A 27,884-nucleotide genomic window follows, 5' to 3' on the forward strand; every position below is an offset into this window, starting at 1 on the left:
TATCAATTCTCCCCCTCCACCTCCAGCCCATCTTTTGTCATTTCTGTTATCAGCCCTACTCCATCACTCCCTCTAACAGAGTAGTGGCACTGTAAGCGAACCACCAATGGGAGGATGGCTTTGTTAGGGAATCGAGCAGGTCCTGCCCCCTGCTCTCTCTCCTGGGTGTGATTTGATTGACGGCCCCTGCGTGGGGTGACTGACAGGTGGCATTCGTTAGCCTGTGACAAACACTGCGGGTCTGGATCGTGTGAAGTCCCCGGTGGCATGTGTATGTGTGTGTGTGTGTGTGTGTGTGTGTGTGTGTGTGTGATGAGGCCTGGATTGCCTGATGTGCCTTATTACCACAAAACACTCAAGACGGTCATTTCCCACTCCATATGCCTGCTCTGTTTATTATTTGTAATGTGATCATAATTCCGATGAGCTAATATTTACACTTCTTCCACCCAGGTTTATTTGATCTAATTGTCCAGTATATTGGCTTATGTATGGTTTATCGGCGGCCCGACTGCGTGTACAAGCATTAATACCGATGACTCCCAAGAAGGAAAGAAATATAGTGGAGGTAGAAAAACATCACCTCCATATCTTTACTGAAAAGTCACATGAGCATCTTATTCGAATGATCACGTAATTCTCATTTTTAAACACTTCATGTGTTATGATTAATGAATTCCGCATGTGTACTGGCGCTGTGATTATACCACATGAATGATGCTCATGTTCATGTAATGTCACATTGAGGGCAAACTACACATTTTATATAAGATAGAATATATATATATATATATATATATATATATATATATATATATATATATATATATATATATATATATATATATACACACACACACACATATATATATATATATGTGTGTGTGTGTGTGTGATATTACAGGAATTTGTGTGAATCAATAACAAACAATAATGATGCAGCTGAATTTTGTTCCATCTCATTTCGAAAAAGTACAAATACTAACCCCGACACTAAGCCTAACTTGAACCTCTGTATTTTAGTTTTTAAAAAATGAGCTTCAATTGTGTGAGTTGTTGCAGTGTTTTTTTGTAAAATGTTTGGTTAATTAAATTCTCTCCTTATTTGGTCATATGTAATTCGTTACACCATTGATCTCCTTTCTGTCACATGACAGAAATCCAGTCTGACAGGATGAAGTGTGTCTTTTCTCACTCTTACAAGAGACAGCTCCGTGTCCTGGAGTCAGGGGCGGATTTAGTGATCTGGGGGCCCTGGGCGAAAGAGAGGAATGGGGCCCTCAACATCGATATTAAAAAATTTCAGCACACATTAATAGTGTCACCATGTTAGCCGAATAAATATCGTTTTCAATAAAATATCTTTTTCTCCCAGTGACAACAAGGTCAACAGTTTCATCACACCGGTCCCAGAACGGCACGGCCCAGACTCAAACCTCGCACCACTTCTGCTACTTCCATGGATGACGCTTCCTCGATTTCTTCTATACAGCACAATATAGCAAAAGCAATTATATAATGAGTTTAGGCGAGCTATAAGGAAGAAATATTGTTTATTTGGTGTGTCATGCCTAACTTGAGCTACCACCTGTTTCTATAAATTAAGCTTCCTGATTCAAATTATTCGGTCATTTGTGCGCTACAACGAAAAGGTGTTATATAAACAAGATATACATCATAGTGCAGTGCACGTGACATTCAAGTGCACTGTGCATACTCGCGAGTATCTCGTGTTTGAGATTAGCAAATGTACTTTTATGCAGCTGTTTTCTCCCACCTAGCGCTCACAATCAGTACCTGGGGTGCTTGTAAAGCATCTGTGATGTGACATCTACATTTCGGGCCATTTGTAAAACAAAGGCTACAAGGAAGCCAGAGGCCTCGGGTCCTCGGTTTGCCCCTCCACCTCCCTCCCCGGCACAATAGCAGGCCAGGAGTGCAGCGGTAGGGAGCAGCCCTCAGATGGAAATGAGCAACCAAACCAACAATGTAGCGCCTAATCTCTTCAGAGAGCCAGGAGTCAGTTACACACAGCAGTTTGGAGCTCTCGGTGCTTTTGACTATAAGCAACCTCACCATTGAAACAGTGCCCCCCCCGACTCCCATCCCCACTCCACACCTTTCCACCGAGCATACACACATACACCCTGACCCCCCTCGTGTGCAGCCGCAGGATCCCCTTACATACAGACCAGATACAAGCTACAACAGAGGGAGTTGGGGTGTAAAAGGCTTGAAGGGGGTGTTCTAGGCCCCTCAAAGCACAGGATTAGAGCTAATGTGCCCTCCCTGGGTCCTAATCTCTTCAGAGAGGCGATTTTGTTTGAGGGCTGCAGGGCAGTCAGATAAGTATCTATTACAGCAAGTCCTTCTTATCCTCCCAACACCCCCCGTCACAAAACGAGGCCCCAAAACCACTCGCATGTCCACCCTCTCAGCCCTCTGATACGTCCAAGCCGCAAAAGCAAGTGCTGCCCTTTTTAGCGGCTAAGCTGGAATTAAGGGCTCAAGCCTTATGGAGGGCCAACAGGACCCATATTTACTCCATCTGGGAAGCTCAAAGCCGAGCGATTGAGGTGAATCAAAGGCAGGGTGAAAAGAAAGTAGGGGGGGGGGGGGGGGGAGGCTGGTCTTTTCTGTCTCGCCGATTAGCCGAAGGGAAGGTGGGAAGCCGCGCGGCGACCAAAAATGGGAGATCTGATAGGGTGTAATCTTGTTAGGATCATCCATGAGTGGGATGAAAAGATGGAAAATGGCATTTATTATTATTATTATTAGTGCTCAGGAGCTGATTGGGGAAAAGAATGCACTCAAAGCCCAATTTTTTTTTTTCATGATACCCATAAGTCTCTCTGAGAAGAAATTCTTTACGGTCTTTTCTTAAGATTCCTATAATGCTCATCGTAGTTGTGTTTGCTTCCTTTACCAGCTTTGTATTACTATTGTCTTGGTTTACTGGTCATTGTTTTGTGAATTCATTTTATCCCCAAATTGGGTTTTTAATCAGCCGAGAACCGGGCAAGAACGTGTCTGACCCAGTCATTAGTCACTGGAAATGTGTTGATTATTGACAACAGCACAACAATCAGCACACATGTGAGCCAATGTACACAAAACACCCCAAGCACATCGGAGTGAAAAAAAAAAAACACGATATTTTTGTTCATCAATTTGAAAAATATGCATTACAACATTTTTAAGCTCTTCCAAAAAAAAAAAATAATAATAATAATAATAAGTAAACACATTTTACACTTCGAGCATAAGGCACAAATTAAGTTGTCTTAATTTTGGTGATATTCTAAATCATAAAAAAAAATCAAAACAAACCCCATAGCACAAATTAGTGTCACCTTGAACAAGATGGCACTGCTAGAACACTTTTCATTTAGCATTAATAACAAATAAACCGAAATATGCTAAATAAAACACATTTTAAAATAGTCATGTAAAGCTAAAAACTAACAACCAGCAAAATGTGGTTCTGTAGGCTTTAGAAAATATGTAGCAGCATGAAAACTGTATTTTTTATCATTAACAGAATTTAAAAAAATAAAACCATGTTTTTTGTTTTTTTTTAAACCCGCCCGTATGACCTTGACTCTCATACTGTGTGAAGTAAAATTTTTTTTAAAAGATACAGGAATGAAAACAAAAACGAAATATATTTTAGAGGTATAAAAGCTCGGACACAGAAGCATAAATAAAAACGGTGAGCGTGTAATATTTCCGCATGGCTACTGGATAAAAATATATACGGTATGTGTGTGTAAAGAAGGAAACACCAGGTATGCAAATGTTTCCGCCGTAGCGAGAACTAACTGTACGTCAATGCTCGCGGTAGCAGTGCTGGGAGTTCAGCGGGAGAACTTCCTGGGTCTGAAGGCAGGGACGATGAGCTGATGCGGGACGCTCCTCTCCTCCGGGACGGGGGCCAGATCTTCTGCAGAACCCCATTTCTTCCGCGAGTGAAACAGGGACGTTAACTTCCTGTTGCGGCGCTCGGTCACCTGCGCTGGGCTGTGGTATCCGGCGTCTTCAGAACGGAAAACAAACGACTCAAAACCAGCACCTTATATTACTCATCTGCTACTCATCTTGACGGGCTCACAAGAAATTTGCAAACACCCCCATAATTCTGAAAGCAGCCCAGTTTCGGTTGATGTTATCGATATATTAATGCTTTCTTCATTAGATTTTTTTCTTGATCTTTTTTCTAATTGTATTGATATTAATGCTTTTTTTGTCTAACTCTATGAGTATGATCATGGTCATTCCCTCACCAGCCTCTCTTTTTCATTCTCTTGAAGTTAATAAGTAATTAAATAAATAAATATATATATATATATATATATATATATATATATATATATATATATATATATATATATATATATATATATATATATATATATATTTAAAAGCAGCCTTTCCCTTACAGGTTACTCAGAATCCACAAAGCCCTCCGTCCTGAAGACTTTCCTATGTCAGAAAAGTGTGGTGACACTGGAGACTCCTTCCGTAAATGATAAATATAAAACCTCACCATACCTCAAAATAATACTATAAATCATCAGGATGTACAAGAACCTATAACTGCCTGCTGTTACGGAAAATGATTCAACATCTGACCGATCAGAATGGGGAAAATATAAAGGTGGATGAATACTGACGATTAATCGAATCATTTGAAACAGGCAGAAAACACAGTAGGGGTCAGGCAGGAAGCTAGGTGAGGTCTAGAGGCATCCCATACATTTGGGTGAGCCAGCTCTATAAATACATACAAACATGGAGAAATTCTCGATGACCGATTACTCACTCAGATCGCCGCTCTCCTCTGCTTTCTGGATCTTCAGGTAATGGGACGCCATGTGACCGCTGTAGTCTCGCACGTTTTCCTTAGCGCCTGAACACACAGTATCAGGGTGAGCATACATCTTTATTATTACGGGAAAAATCCGCTGTTTCACTGAACCGCGGGTTGACCACGGTCCAAAAAAAATGAAATAGGAAATTCCAGACAGTAAACATTCATAATTGAAAAACCGCATGCGTTCTGAGTAACACGATGAAGTGTCGTGAGGTCCCGCCCGGGACGCTCATCATCCAGCACAGAAGAACGGTGAGTACAGTACGATAAACGTTTAAGAGAGCGAGAACGAGGCCACATTCACAACTTTTATTATTATATAATCGTTCTATTTTATTATTAGTTATTGTCGTTAATGTCTTATTGTGGCTAATTTAGAAATTCAACTTTATCATAGGTATGCACAGTATAGTGTTCACTACTACATGGGTCCTACTGTATTATTATTATTATTAGTTAATTTGATTAATTTTGTTTACTATAGCGTATAGGATTTTACCACAATCAATCATTTCGCCCCTGTACTGAGGAAAAACACTGACTTATACTAGAAGTCTAATGGCAGCTAATGGAGCATCAACATAAACAGTTGTGGGAAACATATTCTCGACAAACTAATTAAATAAAATCCTCCATACAATGTATTAGTACATTAAATATTCATGCCACAAAACGACGGAGTTCTCGATTCTGATTGGTCGGCAGGTTGTGATTCGTTTTCTATGACAGCAACTCGGACAGTAATTCAGTCACAGGTCTATTTTAATGTCTCTCGTTCTATTACTTTCTGTACATTTCTGAGTTCACGACTAATTCGCCGGGAAACGTACGGAATTATGGTCCACGTAATAGATTAGAATAATAAACAGATGAAATAAACATGAATTTAATTTTAAAAAAAGAGACGAAAACCTGGTGATATGGTGACGTTTTCTGTGAGAAGGACGTTTATTTAACATTTAGAGGTTTCGGGGATTTTTTTTGGACAGCGGAAAGTCTACCATGACAAGTTGCGTTTTTTTGCCTTATTATCATCAAGAGGCTGGGCCACTAACTTGTTTCGCAGATGTTCTAGAACATTAATGTAACTATAAACTGATATAAAAGTATTAGATGTCAACGTTTAATAGATTTTTTAAAAAAATGAAGCATTGGCAATTGCTGTAGTATAAGAGGATTAAAACGCGTGCGTTGATGTTACTGGAAAATATCAACTTTACATCGGACCGCACCCGGTCACTGATTATTGTCCGATAACAGTTCATCTCCTACAGTCCTTGTAGAGTTCGTTTACTTGTCCAGAGGGAAGAGTTTGTGGATCTGTGTTACCGACAAAGTAAACGTGGAAGTGCCTCGGGTTTCTGCCCAAAACGACAAACCTACATACATACATCTCCAAGCCTTCCTCGTGTCTTCTCGTGTGTCTCGTCTCGTCGTAAGATCGTACCGTTCGTTCTGAATCTCAATATTTACTGACCGATTTCAACGCCCGCCCTTAGGCTTCCGTCACAAGACTGTTTGGAGTAAGCTTCCGTCTGTGGTGATCACACACACACACGCTACACTTGCGATTTTAACGTTACCGTATTACAGCAAAATGAAAAAATCGGAAAACCTCGCGAGTCCGTTAGAGCATAACCGTGATTATGTGAGCAGAGCCGGCTTACCGTACGTTTGGATGAGTAGATTAAATATACGCGTATGGCCATGTAGTGCAGCAATGTGTAAAGGTGTGTATCCCTGTAACCAGAAAGGTTTTAGTCTCATTTTAGAATAGGTATAACGTATCACTGATAAAATGAACGAAAAACCATGCACACTTACACCCTGGCGCATCCCAAGCCGCAAATCCACCAAACACGCACGAATCAGGGAAGAATCGGGAAAGGAGCGAAAGACAGAGAGATGGAGGGGAAGAAAGAAAGAAAGAAAGAAAGAAAGAAAGAAAAACGAGAGGGTGAGAGGACACAAATTAGGTAAGGTTACAGCAACAGACCCCGATGACAGCATGATAATTGCCTGGTAATTCAGTGCAATTGCTCCTCTCAGGGCCCAGCTATTGGAATACATGAGGACATTGTTTAGGGGAAGTGATTAACATGACACAGTTTGATTTATGAACATGCGCTGTGAAGCGGAGTCCGCGTTCATTTGTACAGCTGGGTTTAGTGCTTTGCCTTCGAGAGGAGTTATGTCAGAAGCTTGGAAACCAGGCAGGCATGTGAGAACGGCGTCACTGTACGTTACCGATCTCCCGTACGGACAGAAGGCAAACCGGGGCGGTTACTTACGTGCTGCAAAACAAAACAAAACAAAAGAGACAGAACAACATCTTTCTTGTTTAATTAACGAAGCTGTAGGACAATAAATTCATCCGACGATACTGACAAAAGGTACAAGTACACAAGGCTACGCAATGGACTACTGGAACCTTTCTGTTCAGTGGGACTTACAGCTTTGGTGTTGATGTCGGCCCCTGCGTCAGCCATCGCCGTAGCCATGTCCTCTCTCCCGTGCTTAGCAGCCCAGTGCAGAGCGGTCTGAGACATAACACATAACACAACACATCACATCACATCTGCAGCACTGTACATGGCTGCAACGTACAGTTTCTGCATTACTGTAGAGTTTAGAAGTCACAGTTACTACCTATGAGAAATAACAGCCATCACAAACTGGTAATAAAGTAAACATCTACGCATGTTGCGTATGGAAATGAATCATCAATTTCTACTCGTATATGGGCTGTAGAGCGGAACTTTTCATCCTCTGTGTAACCATGGAGCGTTTTTAACTTAATTCTACAAACCCCCTCAGCACAGAGTTCATGAACATTGTTTTTTTTTTTTATTACAGCCAGAGAGGGGTTTTTTCAATTTTATTTTATTCCTGAACTTTTCTCAGACAGAACGCAATTCATTCAAATTATTATTACATTCCAGTTGACTTTATATTAAACAACTTGTTTTTCCCAGTTATTGAGTTTTAGAATAAAATCATTCAAGGCAAGGGAGCAGTCAAACCAGCGTTTATAGAACTTTTATAGTGGTATGTTGGGATTCCGCCGCTTTAAGAACCACCGACGGAGAGGAACGTTATCAGCGTTGTCCTTACTGTTAACCAAAAAGGCGACTTATTCAAAGACGTGTCGGAAACCACATGACAGACAAACGGTGGAGATTTAGGGAGTTCTGTACATGCGAGTATACGTTCATTTGGACCCTATATATTGCAGTGCATTGTGGGATTTCATGAGATACTCTCCAGTATGCTTTGAGAAACGGACTATAAGAACAGCAGACTCTCAGAATCGTTCATATGTAAACAAAGACGCATCTTATTAACAAATTATCTTTAGGAGGAGTGCAATCTAATTATTGACAATAATTTTAGGTATGTACCACGTATTGATTAGACCTTTTTTATTCCTCACCGACAATCCCAGAGAGCATCGGACACACACCCTGGATGGGGTATCAATCCATTGCAGGACACAATCACGTACACATTCACACACTATGGACACGCATGTGTTTGGACTGAGGGAGGAAACCGGAGTACCCGGAGGAAACCCCCGCAGCACGGGGAGAACACGCAAACTCCGCACACACACAGTGTGAGGTAGGCTTAGAACTATAATAACTAAATAACTATAAACCATAATAGTCTTGGTGATCTCTTCCATCATTACATAATTAAAAAAACGTTATTGATGATTATTATAAAAGTGTGTACCCCCTGGCTATATACCTCGATTTGATAACCACACTGTAGCGTATAATACACAACAGCGTACAGTAAAAGGTTTCCGCCATGTAATTGTAAATAGCAAAAATGAGGGATGCCCCGTCGAGGATTTTTGCAGCCGATACCGATTACAGATTTCTCGTCATCACGATCGGCCGATCCCGATCGTTCAAGCTTCACATAAGTGATATGTAAGCTTTCTGCTGCTTGTCACTGTGAACCCCTCCCCCGATAGAGTAATACCCCAGATGTGACCTTGCTTATATTATTTACACTAATGTTGTAGATTGTTGTACTAACCGAGAATCAAATAAACAAGCATTCCTTCTACAATGAACATTTTAACAGGCCTTTAAAAATCCAAATCCGTCACTGTTTCTTCAGACCTCGCAATAATTCCACACCGGCGATGACATGACTGCAGCGCTCAGGGTGAACGTCATCGTGTGCTTTACGTCGTCAGATTGCGATCGGTTTGCAAATTTAGATAGAACGTGCTTATCGGCCGATACCGCTTGCGTGTCACGCTAAACACGCGAGCTTGTTCTGCAGGATGTTGCTGGCTCATGTAAGGGAAAAACACAGCGGTATAATAACTAACAGGGTGGTGTGATGCCGCCCGACGCAAAGTGATTTTCCTACAACTGTTTTCCTATAACTGCAGTCCCTCAATCACCTACTCTGGAAGTTAATATAACAGAACGAAATGCAGCTTTTTACTGAGAAATCACGAGTTTTCTGACGCTTACAAAGTGCTTCCACTGGAGACTCCTCCCACGCATGTTCAATAAATCTCTCACTGCAGAAAGCTTCCCCAAATCAACGATTATACGTTTCCTCTGTTAGGTAGTAAGGATTATAACATCTTTAAACTTTTATTATTGTTATTCGAAGACGTGGGACGTACAAGTCCCCGCTTTTGATTCGTCACTCTAGAAACACCGCGTTAAAAACGTGCATACGTTTTAGAACGAGGGCGTGCAAATAAACCCGTGATTTTCCTGGCAGAAAATTTGACGATTAATAAACATCCGATGTGAAAATCCAACAGTAACGTGATACGAGATTAGTTCAATTAAGTGGCTCTTTGATTCCTTCTTTAGTCAAGATCACAGGTCTAATCCCTAACGGGGGAGGGGGGGGGGGGGGGGGGAGTTGGAGAAACCATCACACAATCACTAGGCAACACAACCCGAGCTATAGCTCGAGTAATACACGAGCTATGCTCGGTTTGCTTTTCCTGGCCACTCCGCTCTCCACAGCTCACAAAACACCAGAAAATGGACACGGCCATAGCCTTCTCTTGGTCACTGGAGGAGGGGCCCAGCTGTGCGCGAAGAGGACGGGTTCCTGCCATCTAATGGCAGCCTAATTACAAAACAACAAACCAGTGTGCCCACTGCGGGGGAAGCTGGGGCCTGTCACCCGGCGCAAGATTGATGATGTTGGTATGACCCTGTGATGGAGGACCCACCCAGGCATCAACCCACTGACAAGCCCATCAAGAAGACACAGGGCCACCACACACACACACACACACACACACACACACACACACACACTGAAGCTACAATAATGGACAAGCACAGAGAGCAGAAATGATGGATTCTACATGCACAAACCTGATGTTTAACAACACACTCGGGCTAAAATAGCACAAACTAGAAAGCAGACACATGTACAGTAATCACATGTACACACACGCGCTCATTTGTTCAAAAGCTTGGCCAGGTTTGTACAGCAGGACTCGCTGGATTTATCTTCGAAACAGCGACAGTAAGAAATGGAAAGACTGGGTGAGAAGTTTCTAGTCCATAAATTGCTGAAGGACGTAAATAATTTGGGTAAATAACTGAATAATGAAATCAGCCTGACATGTTTATAAAAAATAAAAAGAATCAAATGAAACTCTTTTGGATGTGTTTCAACACGATCTATTTATAGTGTGTTACGTTTCCTTTTTTTTTATCATTTATTTCTGTCGGTTGTTAAAGGAATTACGCTACATTGCCCAAACAGCTGCTGCTACTGTTTTTTTTTCTCATCTATATTCCACTGTATGCGTCCTGCTGCAGCGGGACGACCCTCAGCCCCTCCTCTAAGCTCGGCCCTTGAGACAGATTGTGATAGATGGGGTCTGACTCTTCTATCTACGGACCCATTGTCCTCGCTGTCGCACTCTCGAGACGGATTGGTCATCGCGCCGTTCGAGCGACGGGCCGACAGGTCTCTGGGGGCGGTGTGTGACGGACGATGGAATACAGGATGTGGCGTCTCCTGTCCTTATTGCTCAACTTCCTGTCTAGGCCCTGCGGGGTTCCCCTCCGGCCACGTCGAGTAAAATACAACATCCGTGTCCTGTTCTAAAGAGGACTGTTAACAAGGGACACGAAAGGGAGGCACTGCCACACATATTCACGGCGTCTTTTTAAAAAGGGAGGAGATGTGAGAATGATATACTTACAAACTGGAGGAAGGACGAGTCGGTTCGGGACAACAGGAAGGGGCCGTGGTATACGGGACATGAAGGGAAGACACAGAGAGAGAGAGAGAGAGAGAGATAAAAGGAGGTGGGGGTAAAGGGATGGGTACAGGTGGTTTTTCATTCACACGCTATCCATCTTGCACTCGCTGAAGGACAGGTCCAGCTTGCAATGCTCAAAGGCGAAGAATGTTTACGCTGCATCTGGAATGTCGGCCGTTTGTTTTTCGGGTCACCCTGCGACAGGCGCAGCTGGAATTCCACCCTCCCACCCCCCCTTACATGGAGCTTCAAACATGTGAAAACGTAGATAACGCGTAGGTCAGGTTACCTGCCACTGCTGCAATAGTGCGTTCTTCAGCACGAGACTCAAGGCAACTCAACCACTCTGAACGTGTCGAGGAGTTGAGCCAAAGCCGGACAAAAAGAAACCGAAAAGAAAAAAAAAAGAGCATCCCTCTCAGATAATCTCGACGCTCTGATAAAACCTCAACAGTCACTTAAGACAAGTAGAGACCCTTAATGACAATTAGGAAATTCTATTATAAACCTCAGCCAATCGGGCACTTCGCCAACTTCATCAAAAGGTGCTGGATTGTCCTGCATGACTTGACCAGCTTGGCATGCAACTACAGGCTGCCAGGAACGGGAAGGGAGGGAGGGCATCAAAGCCACCCGAGGTCAGACTCGCCATTGTTCCCCAATTAATCCTAGCCTGCGCTATTACTTTCAGATTATCTTTAAGTGGTTGGAGTCTTTGAGGTGGCACCTAATCTCCCCTGTACTTCAATGCATGCTGTTGTATCTTGTCCGGGTGGGGAAGGGAGAGGCTTAGCGGCTCTTAGAAGGTGGTCCTAGCCGGGACACTGTGAGAACTCCGGGCCAGGGAGGGACAACAAACACTAGGGCAAAAGCTCTTAAGCGCACATGGAAGGGAGGGAGAAGAGACAAATAAAAGGATTTGAGCTTGTTTTGAGGGTGCAGGAGCTAAAAAGCCATCTTTCATAATCCTTTTGATAGTAGGCCTTTGAAATGTAAGCCTGGGACAACCCCCCCACCACCACCACTTTTTTTTTTTAAACACTTTTTACACATTCCTTCACTCTGCACTTGGGGATGATGAAAGAAACTGCGTGGCGTCACAGAGTTTGCAAGAAGAGACATGACCAGAGATCAGGAAGGATTTATCATTTACACGGGCCTCATGTAAATACATATGTGCAAGCTCATATTTTCATTCCTCATCCAGTGAGGAAAATGTAACCGTGCTGTTACTCACCCCCTAAAGGTGTCAGCCACCATCCAGAGGAAAACATAAGAAACAGAACAGAAAGATATTATCAGCAAATAGTTACAAAGCTTAACTGTTAGATCAAAGCAAATGTTTATTAGAGCAGGAACTTACTGAAGTAAAATCCTGGTTTGGTGTGAACAAAAAAAACAACAACAACAACACACAAACAAAAACATAGTTTGTAAGAACAGGACTTAAAAAATATATGTTTTAGAAGGTGTAAGGCGGTGAAGGTAAAACTGGGTACTTTTTTGTTGGCCAGTGACACGTCCTGTTTGAGCAGCTGTTTGAGGTGCGAGAGTCTGCCGCATGCTGCAGAGTAGATCCACTCTTTCTCAACAGGATCCAGCTGCAGTGAAGAACACGACAAGAACCCACTCAGGTAAACATCTCCACTAACATCATGCTGCCGTTTAGAGAGAGGACAGCTACATCAAGAACCACACAAGCAATGTGAAATGCAATGGCTTTTTTTGTGTGTGTTTTTTTTTTTTAAATCGTCACATTTGCTAAAATTTTGCAAACTAACTTCATAATTAGAATCAGAATCGCATTTACTAACAGTGCGCAGGTTTTCAAAAAGGCGCTTTGTACGGAGCCATATGAAATAGAAATAGACTAGAAGATCGGCGTGTAACGCACAAGAGATCCAGATGTGGAATTAAACAGATGTGCTCGCATTAGGACTGGGTGATAATGCGATACGATACTGTTATTGTCAATTGTGTTACAATACATTTTTCTGCAATGTTATGGAGTTTTAAAAAATAATAACTACAATCTTACATACTGCAAGCAACTGATTTGATGTAAAAAAAAATAAATAAATAAAAATCGGTAGTTTTATCTTTAAAATGATAAATATAAATATAATTTTTTTAATATTAAAAAAATTAGAGATTGATGTTTTTTGTAGGTATTAAATAATGCACTGAACAATTTTTTTTTATTTATTTATTTTTTTTCCAAATGCAACACGACCGCATTGCAGGAAATTGCTCGCCGACCTGAACACACATTGTGATGCGTATCATGTATCGTGGTAATGTCTATGAGAATCGCGATGTGATGTTTTCATCATATCGTCCAACCCTAGCTTAAAAAACGAGAACGCTTAAAAAATTAGCGGTTTTACACCATTGCTATTACTACAAACACTGATAATGGTTTTTAAAATAAATAAATAATAATAATTTTAAAAACCCAGAGATGAATACTTCTCTTTAAAATGACACTTACAGCCACAGCTGCAGAGCCTACACTACCCGTAGAGTTTCCTTGATTTTGCGTTAATTTCTGCGACCGTAAGCAAAAAATAAATAAATAAATAATCATCTTTTAAACATTTTCGGAGGGACTGAATTAGAACAAGTGATACGGCAGACGCTTTGATAAGTGGATGAACATGGTTTTCATTTTAGAAAATATAATCCCAATGAGGAGTCCATATTTGCCTAAATGTCCTGTTTGGCAGGGGCTGCGTGTTAATATTATATTCATTCGTAGGATTATATTAATGTGTTTGTTCTAATACATTACTGTTTCCATAGTAACAGACACACAGAGAGAGAGAGAGAGTGTGAGAAAGAGAGTGAGAGTGTGTGAGAGACATAATGTAAGAGTTGGCATTGTTGAAGCAGTAACATTTTATACCATTGCTGTTACTACAAACACTGATACTGGTTTTAAAAAAAAAACCCCAGAGGAGATGAATACTTCTCTTTAAAATGACACTTACAGCCACAGCTGCAGAGCCTACGCTACCCGTAGACTCCTCCTCCTGCTCCGATTCTGACTGGAAAAATGGAGAGAGAGAGAGAGAGAGTGAGAGAGTGAGAGAGAGAGAGAGAGAGAGAGAGAGAGAGAGAGAGATGGTAAGTTCTTTCTAATACAAGTGTCATAATTTATTAGATCCGTTATTGATCTCCAACACAAATCCTCTCCCTGTATGAGTGTGTCAAAGCAGCGAGTGTCCTCCTTCTCATTAGTACTCTGTGTGTGTTAGTTACAAAAAGAATTTCCATCACAGTCATGCTACTTAATCAAGCAGTGATGTGTGAGATTCCTCGGTTTGTCGTAAGCACAGCAAACAGACCATAGACATCAATATGCACTCACCAAAAAAAAAAAAAAAAACACAACCAGATCATCACAGAAGAGGAAACGAAACATGGCTTCTGGTCACAGAATGGACATTACTGTAAACAGGTTTTGGGGTAGTGACACAGTATGAAACAAACAAGAAAGCAAACAGAAGTCCAAATCATGCGAAGGATATTAAACTTAATACGCAGTCAGAAGGGAGAATACAGGGGAAAGGCGGTTTCCACACTCTTTAAATAAGACAAGGTCAGGCATGCGGTCAAAACCCCAACAATTTGCTTCACTGAAAGCTAAATTGCTCGCGTTGTGTATTTTGCCGTTTTTGAAATGACGCTCACAAGAGGCCAGCGCTTTGAGGGCCAATCTGTCTGTACAGTCTGACCGACGCGTCGGTCCACGTGTTCGCCAGGGAGGAAAAACCGAGCGGCTTGCTGATTTTAGAAAAGCGAGCGACTGCTAATCGTTCCGAGGGCCGCGGAGCTGCGGGCAGCCAGACGCAGAGCAAACACACACTTTCTTTCATCTGCGCTGTGCTAACTGTCCAAACTGTCCACTGTAAACGCTGCCGCATTTAACAGCTTAAACAGGCGTGGAGCCACATGCCTTTTCCACTGGGAAGCAAAGGCAGAAAGGAGAGAGTGCAACGGGTAATTATTAACTGTCAAGGTCTGAACGTTCTCTCACACACACACACACACACACACACACACACGTCCTCTGATCCGGGTCTCGAAGCTCGCAAGCAAATGAGCGTTGCCGTGGAAATGCACCGTAGGAGCTTTTACCTTGTTAAAAATGTTAAGAACATGTTAATATGATATCCGGATTTTTCTCTATGCATGATTATGACCTGCCCTTCACGTCTACGCGTGTGAGGAAAAAAAAAAAAAAAAAAAAAAAAAAAAAAAAAACCCACACAACAAAGAAAGAAGAAGAAAAAAGTGCTCTTTAAAATATACACCCTTAGTTCACAGTCCGTTCAAAACCAAGCATGTGACTACAGTTTCATTCATTATTCATTTTTTCATTATTCCACTGGTAAAATGAAATAACTGGCTTCATGATTGAATAATTAAAAGGTACGGTTCTACTGTTTTGTCTGCATATTTATTAAAAACAAAGTGTTTTTTAAAAAAAAAAAAACAAAAAAACAAAAAAAAAAAAACACCACAGGATAGCTGCACCCAAAACTGATATACATGTGAATGGTGGGAGAAGAGAGATGATTATTTTCTCTCTAATCAGGTAGAGCATGTTGCTGTTTTACACAACAACACAGAGCATCTTTCACATGGAAATGCAAGGCCTCTTCATGCTGTCATTCTGCCCCAGGCCCGTCCAGTAAAGCAGGTTAATTAATCTGTCGCCCTCTGGTGGTTATACACAGCGTCACAGCATAGCACAGAATAACAGATTGGTTTTGTTTACACGCGTCAAATTCCGTCTATATCCGGGCCGCGGCCGTATTCCGTATACGATGTTTATATGCGTACAGGCATCGGAATAGTCCCGTTGTTGTACGTAAGTATGCCTTTCCTAAGAGTTGCCATTTCTAAATACCTAGCCTACAGCTAAGCAACTGTTAGCGCCCACAATTCTTTGCGAACTGAGCATGCGCATAGATCTAGTGGATTTTCTGAAGAAGGCGAAACAAATTCCTGATCATATCGTCTTAATCTGAATCGGGCAATCGGAGTGCGGCATTTACATGATTCATTACTAATCAGAATATTACAGACACACGCTACAGATCAAAAGTTTGTGGACACGCGACTGAAATGTCTCTCATGATCTTAAGACTCTTTTTGTTTGAAATCTCAGGGAAATCCCTCAAGACATCGATCGATAAAACGCCAAGAATAGGCAAAAAGCGTGTCTTCTTTGAAGATGCTAAAAAAAGAAGTGTGAGAAAGTGTGTGGTTCTGTTCCCGTGGAGGCTAAGGACAACGGGTGGAGTAATTGCACCGATGGGAGTAGAATCTGTACAGAGCTACTTGGGTTTGAAGTTCACCTGGAAGGGGAAGGTCACCCCCAAGCACACTGGGAGGTTGGAGATGATGTTGAGAGAAGTATCAGAAACTCCTCTGAAACCGTATCAAAGGCTGGAAATCTTAAAGGTTTTCCTCTTGCCCAAACTACCTCATGAGCTGGTGTTGGGGAACGCACATAGAAACACAATGAAGAGAATGTTGTCAACCAGAAATCATTTAAGAAAATCGAGCGAATTATAAACATCCCTTGCGGGGTGGCTGGAATGGTTATAACAACAAGGGATGAAGCCCAACATGCGTGGGCTTCACAGTTGCATGACGCTGTCGATGGCAGAGAGCTTACAGTTGGTAAGATCGACAAGGCAAGCCACCTCTGGCTACAGAAACCAATGAGAGTCTTCCCCGGTTTAGGGGAATCCAGCTGAGGGGCGGAGTTCTGTCCACGAAGGCACGAGGGTCTCGTGGTAGACCTGACAAGGCAGATGATATCACATGCCGGGGGGCCTTAAATCATGTTCTCCAAGTATGTGAGGTCACGCACCAGGCCCGCTGTGCCCGCCATAACAGAGTGATGCGGTTGGCGGAGAAAATGCTTGGGAAGTTCAAGCGGAGTATACGGACAGAGCCTGTGATTGCAACTGCGCACTCGTACATCAAGCCTGACCTGGTGATGGAGGAACCGCTAAAGTCGACGGTCTTGGATGTTTCGGTGGTGGCTGGACGCCGTATGACGGAGACGTGGAACCTTAAGGTTGAGACATATGGGTCTTTAAGTAACATCGAGGCCATAAAAAGATATAGAGAGACAGAGAAGGAGATAATACAACTCCCTGGGATCTGACCTGTGCCTGTCAGTAATAAATGGGTCAATCCGTTGCTACGATTGTTACATGACAGGGACGAGATGAGTATTATATATATATATATATTATATATAAATAAAGAAAAATAAATAAATAAACAAATAAATAAATAAATGCTCCGAGTCTGTCAGAGAGAAGGATCTATCGCCTTTATGATACGCCCAAAGCGGTGATACCTGATGTTTGCATAGCCATTAGCGCCCGGTTGGGTGCCTCAGTTAGAGAATATCAACCTGATAAGTGTTAAAATATTAAATTATTTCCATTTTTTTTTTTTTTAATCACAACATAATTCCCATACTCCCATTGAGTTTTGATTACTTTATTATTATTATTATTATAATTATTCTAAAATGTGGGGAAAACAATAAAAATAAAGACTGAGTGTCTAAACTTATGACGGGTAGTGTATGCAATGAATTAATCACACACACATTTGAATACTGACGTGTGTAAACACAGACACTTTCTTTTGGGATTCGTAAAGCGGACTATACCAACCTTCGACCCCGAGTCCTTTTCCAGTTCATCCTCTGCGTCTGTGGCTTCTGGGTTCTCCTCTGACAGAGGTTCTGGGTTCTCCCGTAAGGGTTGGTCAGCTGTCACCTGATCGTTAATGACAGACGAGATCCATTAGCAAAAACAACGCGGAGAGCCACATACAACATCCTTTTCTGCACAGTTCACTAACTGTAAACAATACCGAGAGACTCTGGCCTAATTCACAGACTCAGCACTAGTTTAAAAATCATTTGCTTGCTAAATGAAAATACTAGCCGTAGCACATTTTAAATGAAGCTACATCAGACCAAGAAGGTTCGGATATACAAAGCTGCACATCTGTCTTAGATGGACACCGACACCCACTTTAACCAGCCTACTGCTATTTCCATATAACAAAGAAAACACACCCCAACTGTCTCGATTGTCAAACTGGTATCGTGAATTAATATTTAACGCATGTTCATTTCAACATTAACGAGTGCTTGTTTACTTTGTTTTGTTGTTGTTGTTTTTTAAATCGCTAGAATGCTCACATTAGAATGACTGTAGTCCCGATGTCTATTATTTGTACCAGGATACAGTACCGGTTGCCCTGCTGTACTGTTAAACCTCACAACCCACGATTATCATCAAACTGCATGCACATGCCCCGTTATATTCCAAATTGTTCCATGGAACAACCTCACATTAGGCTCGTTTGCTTCGCTGTGAGCTATTTCTGCTGAAGCGACACATCAGATCTTGGGTCTCGTGTCCAATTCACACCCAGGCTGAAAGAAAGGCTCTGACGCAGCATTTCCAGGAAGGAAATTAACACTTGGGAAATGTGGCATAGCTGTTAGCTCGCATAATGGTGACTGTTGAACTTGAGAAAGAAAGAAAAAAAAAAGTTGGCGCTCATCTCCGACATCTGTTATTTATATTAGCAAAGCAAACACGATGATCTCGTCACCCCTTTATTTTTGTGCTTTACTGCCTGATCGTAATAATCTTTGCGAACTTCACGATGTAGCTTCAGGATCCGGAAACTTCTGGTTTCTGCGGTTACACAGCAGAGACCCGATCAGGATCGAGGATTAAAACCTGGCAGCAACATCAACACACTGGTCAACTACATCCGAGCAAACATCTGTCGGACTTCTGATCGAGCGTCTTCTGCCATAGCTTCCATAAGAAATTGCAATATCTTCAAGAACTTCCTGTTCATCGGCGGCCTTTCCCGCACGCACGCTCAGAACAACTGACCGGCAGGGAGGACCGCCGCCTTACAGAGACGTTTCCTGTTCGGGTAATACCAAGCAGACCATGTGAAAATTCTCCGATTGTAGTCACTAGAGCATTTCCCCCTCACCTTTACCCTGTTTGGGACGGGCGATATAATACGAATATCACCACACGATTCTCGAAGGCATTTCTGCAGTACAGAATTTACCCCGATATCAATATTGTATCGTCATTTCAGCCATCCTTACCTGCTAGCTCAGCATTCCAATACCAATCTGTGCAAATACAGTCCCCTCCAAAACTACTGGAACGGCAAGGCCATTGTATTTAGTAAATTGTTGTCATTTTATTTAAAGATCTTTTATCCCCCCATGTAGTGCCGCCGTTCAGAAGCGAAGGTGTTTACACGTCTCCCAGAAGACAAAATAACAATTTACACCGATCACCCTGTTCAAAAGTTTACAGCCCCCCCGGCTCTTAATGTGCCGTGTTGCGTTCTTGAGCGTCAGTGAATGTTTACACCTCTTGCGACAGTCGTGGACGAGTCCCTCCGCGTGAAAAGACGCATCTCAACATCATAGCCGCTGTTGGAAAGGGCTCAAATATGCAGAAGATGCTGGAAAAGTAAAGAATGCGCAGGACCTGGAGGATTTTTCTGAAGAACACTGGGTAGTTTAACTGCTCGGGACAAACAAGGGGCTCGTGAACAACGATCACGAAATGTCGATGAGTTAAACGACATAGTACGACACATTTTGTATCAGACCACCCAATTTGTAGGCGAGCAAAAATATCGGAACACGTGACTGACAGGTGCGTCCTGTTACCCAGGTTAGAGCGACTGTTTAAACAATAAACAGCTCTGAATCTCTACTTTTGATTTCAGCCTTCGGTTTCACCTGTGAAGGCTGCGTTTGTTGTTCAAAACGATAAGCCAACATGAAGATCAGGGAACTGTCTATGGATGAAAAGCAAGCCAGCACAAAAGAAGAAACCGACGATTCGGTGAGGTCAATGAGTCGCAGGCTATGCATATCCATCTTTTGATCTCAGACCCAAATGTCTGCGGTGTACAGTGCAAGCAAATGAACTGCCCTCGCCGTTCCAATAGTTTCGGATTGGGACTGTATAAGCTTCCTCTGACAAACATGAAGCAAGCCTTGCTTGTGCAAGGTCACAAGGTAACTTCCCTTATTCCGTATGCATGACCCAACAGACTTCACTCCCTGGACCAGTTACACCATATGCCTCACGCTTGCGCCACCTATCTTCAATTTAGTGCTATGAACACTTATGAAAAATTGATTGCAGTACACCAGACACATGGAGTGTGATAATTACGTGTGTTTGGATCAGAGGAAAAACAATCAACTGCCCTCCAGAACTGGAAGCTGGGTTATTTATAACAAAAACAACCACGATACCAATTTCTGCTCAGCTGCCCTCAAAAAAAGTCAAGATAACCAAACTGCAAAAGACCTGTCGGTCTGGCAGCACCTCGGATTCTCCGCTCCAGGTGAGCTAGCGCTTGGAAGCAAACGGGGCACGCATGCAGGTTTCCAAGAGAATGCCTGACTGCAAATGAATGCGAGGCATTAATAAACATCGCACGCGTTAAAGCATACAAAAATGGGAACCTACTGTTCACCGAGTCACATGGGAATGCGATCATGCAAAAAAAATATATATATATATATATATATATATACACGTCAGCGACAAAAACAATACAATAAAGTCCGGCGTCCAATAATTAAAATTACTTCATTTATAATGAGTAATATTCACCAATAAACTCTTTTTCTGCTACGCAATATAGTCCGTTATCAGTAAGCTTCGGTTGCTAAGCAACATAACAGGCAAGGATTAGCATCTTGTACAGACAAAACAATGGTTTGACTGGTTTGAAAACCTAGTGCATTAATACAGAAGTCAGTTATGCTCACAGGTGTGTGTATATCGAGGATCTTACAAGGGCTTGGAACGCAGCTCAGTGAATGAGGGGTTTTTTGTTTGTTTTAGGTTTACAGAAAGCAACATTTGAAACACTTCCACAATAAGAGAAACTGAGCTGAGCTTGACCCAAACATAACGTTAACCAACGCTTTTCCCCAACTCACGACGTACTCACATCCTCCCCGTCGTCCGGGTCTTGGGCATCAGTGACAGTAATGGTGGGTCCTACACACCATTCGACTTGGTTCATTTTTATCTTGGGCCTCCGTTCCGAAGCCGCAGGTTCAGATTCGTGCTCCTGCATGAGCTGCCTGTACTTCTTCTTCAGGATAAGGTACTTCTCTCCCTGAAGAAGAAACACATTAGAGACCCCATCTTACAGATGCTGGGTTTGAAATAAATAAGCCTAACTAAAATATGTATTTGAGCATATTTCGGTGCTAAAACCGGCCTTTTTCTTTTGGGTCAAAGACTGCTATGATCACGACTGCTGGCTTTAGAACACTGCTCGAGATCACAGAAACGCTGCTATATCTGGGCAAGTCGTCACTTGGCATTTGCCTAAAAGAGGCAGAAAGGAATCGCAGCTCAAAATAGAAATGCACTAAACCCATAATAAGTATCAGAGTAAATATGGGGCGGAAACTAAATTACTATCGGATCTGATTTCATATTTCCCACTGTTGGGGTTTTTTTTTTTTTTTTTTAAATTTCTTAAAAGCATAAAAAAAGTCTAAAAAGCCGGCCACCAGCAGCTGATATTTATTTAGCAATAAAGCAAGTGAGGTATCTGGTGATATGCAAAGCTCTGGTCTTCGTATTACGTTAAAAACAGAAAGATTCTGTAGTTGAAGGAACACAAAAGGTATTGTACGTTTGCTTACTATTCAAGACAATACCAACACGGTTATAGAGGTGGACAAATCACCACTACAGGCATCTAGGACTAAATTATGCATCCAGGCTGGTTTTATTCACGGTTGACAAGGCGGGGCAAGATTTTGTTTTAATTTCTTTAAAAATATATATATTATATATATATATATAAAATTTAAAAAAAGACTGTTGGTACAGTAGGAACTATTTTTTACCTTCAGTGGACGCTAGGCAATATTATAACTATTAGCATAATAGTAATGACAAAGTACAAAGAGGCTGTACTGACTCAAATTTACGTGCGACGAGAGAACACCGCAGCTCACGCCCGACCGAAATGTCAGCCACGCGAGACCTTCTGCTTTCTTTATTGATGGCGCAAACACGATGCGAGGCATTTTCAGGAGAGGATAAAGGCCTCGGCTTTATCGTCTGTGGTCTGGATTCATGCGCGTTACAATTAGCCCGTTACGTCCGTCGTGTAGCCGGATTCCGGACACGACGTGGCGTAGGACGGACTCGCCGGCACACTGGAGCGTTTATGATTTGTCCACTCTGTAATAAACCGTTATACACTACGACGGTCTTCTTAGGAAATGCCGAATGATCCCCCCCCGAAAGACAAGTACAGGAAGCACTATAATCAAATCATCCTTCAATTACATGGGTGTATCACAGTCATAATGATCCGAGAACATCGTTTCACGAACGGTACTGATGGCATTAATGGCTGTTAAAATGGGTGGAAATGTCTTACTCACATTCTCGGACTTACACACGGCTATCTTGTCTATGATGAGCTTGAAGTCCTCCCTGTATTTGGCTGGAAAAGACAAAAAGATTTAGACTTCGTTTAGAGTAAACAACCCGAGTTATGACGCATCGTTTGTTACAGTTTGCTATCCAGTTGTTCTCATTAGGCAGCATTTAACGAATATGTTTTAAAGTCAGTATAACCGAACCCTGACCTTAGCACGCTTTGCATTTGCTCACTCCGAACGTCGACTTGAACGCCTGTTGGTAATAATACAAGCGAAACACCGTGGGTGTGAATCTCTGAGCTTGCAGGATCACCCTCTTGTGTGTGGAAACTGCACGTTTGACACTGCGTGGTAACAACCGAGACACGTTCACGAGGTCATGTTGGAGATAAATTTGCGGAGGAACTGCTCAGATGTGAGGCTTCTGAAGCGACACTGAAACCGTGGCAACGAACGTAATGCCGGGTGATTTGGGCGTAAGGTTTGAGGACTAGTGTGGGATGATAGAAAATTCTAATCCATTGGTGCGAATATCGATGACGATTCCAGCAGGCGGTGAGAAAAACCGCAAAAGCCACAGCGTACGCAGTACATCGCTGGTGCAGTGGATCGCTGGGGTTTCTCAGACGTTTTTAAACATTAAAAGATAAGCAAGCTTAGGTAGGGAGTAACCTCGGGCATGGCGAAAGAATGCAAAAAGATTCCTCGCTATGGAGAGCTAACGTATACTTCATTACCCTCGGATGATTAAATCTTACCTCCCACGGTCTCGGTTCACATTTCTGTGCTGCTTCAACCCGATTTTTTATTTATTTATTTGAAACGACTGTAAACGGACCCTTCTCCAAGCTTCTCCAGCATCGCCGAAGTCAGTTTACAGTGAGATTTTTCTTTTTAAAAAGACCCTAAATGTTGAGCTCTAGCCCAATTTTGTATTCAGTAACCTTTCCAACTATTTCCAAACACGACAGCAGAATGTTGGGGTAAAAGGTCGTCATGACAACAATCTCTAAAATGTCCTTGTGAAACAAGCAGAGAGCCACTGCAGCCAAGAAGCTAGTATCAACTGCATGAATTAGTACCAAAAGGGTGTTGGTGCTTTCAATAATTTGGAGATTTCGTGACTTGTTTACAAAAGAGAACATGCCTACGACAACTGTAACTTTTCCGTTTTCCTGCCAGCAAGGCAGTATTGCAAAACAACAGGAAACCCAAAAGGGAAGCCAACAGTTAACCAAGTCCAGAGAATTCCTGAGGGACACGGCTGCCTTTTTTTTTTTTTTTTTTAAAAAAGGGTTATTTATTACCCTGTGCTCAGAGCCCTCATGGTCAGCAAAGACGCTCACATCAGCGTGTTCCCACAGAGAAAACAGTCACTGCTCAAAGTCCATTTCATAAAACAAACAACTCGTCTAAATCTGGACCGTCTCCACGCGCAGGGCTTTATCCCACTGCAGCAGCTTTGCGAATGCTCGGAAACAATTTGATAATTGGACAGCGGCGTCAGAAGGCGCCAGATGTGAGCGGCTTTGCGCACAGCTGGACTCGAGCATCCGAAGAGAGGACATGGCTCCAGTGGAACATTTAAATCCATACGCTTAGTTAAGATTTTAAGTTGGTTAACGGTTCAATTCAAATACGTCATGTGACGGCCCACTTGGTGGCTTAGTGTTTAGCATGTTTGCCTCGCACCTTCAGTGTTGAGGGTGCAAATCCCGTCTCTGCCCTCTGTGCGCATAGTTTGCATGTTCTCTCACATGCTTTGAAGGTTTCCTCTCAGGTTTCCTTCCCCAGTCCAAAGACGTGCGCTGTAGGATGATTCTCATTTCCAAATTCCAAACACCGTAGTGTGTGAATGTGTACCGCGATGGGTTGGTACCCCATCCGGTGTCCTCCACCTTGTGCCACGATTTCCCCGAAAAAAGCTTCGGGCTCCCCCACTACATGTGTAGGATAAACAGTATGGAAAATGGATGGATGGTCCACATGATCTTCTACAGCAGTGTGCATGGTAGTTACCATCAAAATACCATTACTACACTATTGTACCAATCAGAAGGAGGTTCCTTAGGTAAACAGGTTATTTAGTTTTGGAAGGTAGCATAACACTATGCTCAGACTAGCAACAGAGAGGCGGCTCATGTTGTAGTTTTATCTCTTGTGGGCATGCTCAACAGTAAGTGCTAGGCTTTGGACTAGCACTGTCGGTAGATAAGGCAAAGCAAGCTAGCATACACCAACCAGATGCACCAACGGTCTCCATTCTGTTCCATTCAAGATGTATTTTTCTGTGTAATCTCTCTATACATAATTAACGAGAGATCTGCTGCTTGGTCGTGAGCTAGTGTGAACGTAGGATAATGGCAACAGCTGTCTTTGAAGGTTCTTTTCATGGGGGACAAATTTAGGACAGCTGTTGGCCTGTCACCGTCATAACCAACATGGTCACACAATGGCAAATTCATAATAAATCTCATGACTAAATTCATGTGAAAAGTTACGAAGCTTAGGGTTCAGGGTGGGGCTAAACTGTCGTGTTAAACTGATTTCAGGTGTTCTCAAGTGTACCTTAGATCAGGGGTTCCCAAACTTTTCCGGGGCAAGGCCCCCCAAATGGCATGAACATGTGACCGAGGCCCCCTTTTACAAGACGTCTTTAAAACACAGACTTCTGAATATATCCCTCATTTTTTATTAATAATTACATCTTTACATTACATTAGGAATTGATTGTGTGGTTGTCTGAGAGTGAGAAAGAGAAAACATACTAGTGGGAGGGATGGGCTTGGTGGCTCCGACCAAATTGTTGAGGCCCCCATGGCGCCCCCCACTTTGAAAACCACTGCCATAGATCCTTAATGGTTTTAACTGTCTAAAGAGGTTCTACTTGAATCCGTTCCTGAAAGGGGAACGCTTTCCTGCGAGGTTCGATTGGTTTTGTCGTCATATTTCATCAGCTAAGGGCGCACAGTGGCTTAGTGGTTAGCACGTTCGCCTCACACCTCCAGGGTCGGGGGTTCGATTCCCACCGTGGCCCTGTGTGTGTGGAGTTTGCATGTTCTCCCCGTGCTGCGGGGGTTTCCTCCGGGTACTCCGGTTTCCTCCCCCAGTCCAAACACATGCATGGTAGGTTGATTGGTGTGTCTAAAGTGCCCGTGGTGTGTGAGTGTGTATGTGATTGTGCCCTGTGATGGACTGGCACCCTGTCCAGGGTGTACCCCGCCTTGTGCCCGATGCTCCCTGGGATTGGCTCCAGGTTCCCCCGCGACCCTGATGAAGGAGTAAGCCATGGATAGATGGATGTATTTCATCAGCTATCTTGACAAACCGCCGTCCCAGGATTTCAGGTAAATAATAAACATGCGAACTTTTAATAAAACGTGCTCCTCGGGTGTTCTCCGGACGGTTAACGGTTCTCGGGGTTCTACGTGGAATGTTCTTTGAACGAAGAACGCCCTCTGTCTTGTGCTAATCTTTACGCATTCCCAAAATGGGACCACTCTAAAAGGACTACGGTGTTCGAGGGGACTTTTTGTAAGGAGGATTGCTAAATGCGTCGTCAGAATGTTAATCATCAAGGTGTGGGAATGTTTTCAAAATAACAAAAGTGACAGCAAGCAGATGAACACCTGAACAATTCTCAGTGTACTGCTGTGGAGGTTTACACACAGAAAGGAACCCCAGTGTCGACTTTAACACCCTCAGTAGGGTATCCTGGACTAAAATAAAGACTGGAGGACCAGTTGAACCCTGTGAGGTGTTCAACACTGAGGACGTTATTTTGTGCACGCGAGGCCACCGGAAATGACATAATTCCTGCTGTAACATTATCTTCTTACACATACTTCTAATGTAAAGCAGATGGGATTAGTTTGAGGCTTTACAGAGAACCTACAGTGTGTGTGTGTGTGTAAGAAATGTTCATACTGGATTAAAATAAGTAAATAAATAAATAAATACGAGAGAGACAGACATGTTCCCAGAGGCAGTGACAGAAACGTCAGCCTCTGAAGAGCTGGAAGCGGTAACGTTACCAGCATCACCACAAGGAAAAACAGACACGGAGAAAAGGAATAAAGCCGATATTTATACTACTCACCACGTAGGTGCAAATCACTATGGTTTACAAACTGCTTATAGGTCTTCATCAAGTCTGAATTTGTAACTTTTCCGCCAGAGGAATAGATGAAATCCAGCAGAGACGCTTCACTCACGTCCCCCATGTTTAATCACGCGCCTGACTCGAGCACATTTAAATACAATCTCATGTAGTGTTATGATCGATTTTTCACCCACATCAGGTATACTATAGCATGGCGCTTTTTTGTTTGTTTGTTTGCTGCCTAATTAAATAAAGGGTGAGGGACGAAAAGTCACAGTGGATGTCCAAGTTCACTCCACCCTAATTCAGCGCGCGCGCCTCCTACGGTTTAACCCTCTCGAGCCTGGTTTGTACTTTGTGTGGCGTAAAGTGACGTCATCGAGGGGTTTTACGATTTGAAATGCTCGCGGGATGATGCGATGAGCTAGTCTATAAAATATCACGGTTTCACGATTTTAATCTTAATGTAAAATGATGGCTGTAGAAGTAATTTCGTTTGTAACGTTAATGTTAACGTTGTAACGAGTTTGTCATAATAAATCGGAGATAAATACTAAAAGCCCCCCACGCTGAGCAAGATGGTATCGCCCAACTGTTGCTTCACAATACGACCCTTGATTAGTAGTGATGGGATGGGAAGTCCGGATCATTTTACTGATTCGACTCTTTGAATCTCGTTCAGCAAAATTAATGAATCTTTTTTTTTTTTTTTTTTTGGAGTCATTTTGTTCTTTTCAGAAGAATATAATTAAAAATGTTACATGTTAAAACCCCAACACATCTAGTACTTAATACACTATCAAATAAACTATAGGCTAATGCAACCAAGGCTGAATTATGAGAAACAGAAATGATTCATTAATAGCTTAGCTGGGTCTTCAGGCTATGCAGTCTGTTAGTTCACCTCACCTCCCGAACTTTCGTTCTTTCTTTGGTCACGTCACGTTCGTCACGTCTGTTCCTCAGAAACAGAAATGATTAGTTCACGTCTCGAGCCTTCGGGTTCGAGTCATCCGTTCATCCCGTTTCCGGTACTGCAGGGTGCATTGCATATGCGGCGGTTACCGGACGAACGAATGACTCGAACCCGAAGACTCGAGACGTGAAC

The 27,884-nt window shown here is 42.6% G+C and overlaps 1 protein-coding gene across 1 annotated transcript; it reads right to left on the reverse strand.

The window, feature by feature from the left end:
• Nucleotides 1-2,974: 2,974 nt before the first annotated feature.
• LOC108275928 (ankyrin repeat domain-containing protein SOWAHB) lies at nucleotides 2,975-27,101 on the reverse strand. The gene is made up of 12 exons (XM_053686089.1): nucleotides 26,774-27,101; nucleotides 22,675-22,736; nucleotides 21,213-21,383; nucleotides 17,855-17,959; nucleotides 14,135-14,191; nucleotides 12,644-12,745; nucleotides 12,508-12,519; nucleotides 11,085-11,087; nucleotides 7,327-7,413; nucleotides 6,541-6,613; nucleotides 4,823-4,909; nucleotides 2,975-4,036 (listed from the first exon to the last, which is right to left on the reverse strand). The coding sequence occupies exons 1-12, from the start codon at nucleotides 26,895-26,897 to the stop codon at nucleotides 3,858-3,860; spliced, it is 1,062 nt and encodes a 353-aa protein (XP_053542064.1). The 5' UTR covers nucleotides 26,898-27,101; the 3' UTR covers nucleotides 2,975-3,857.
• Nucleotides 27,102-27,884: the final 783 nt, after the last annotated feature.

The sequence above is a fragment of the Ictalurus punctatus genome, chromosome 15 (genome assembly GCF_001660625.3).
Source record: "Ictalurus punctatus breed USDA103 chromosome 15, Coco_2.0, whole genome shotgun sequence".
NCBI classification, from domain to species: domain Eukaryota; kingdom Metazoa; phylum Chordata; class Actinopteri; order Siluriformes; family Ictaluridae; genus Ictalurus; species Ictalurus punctatus.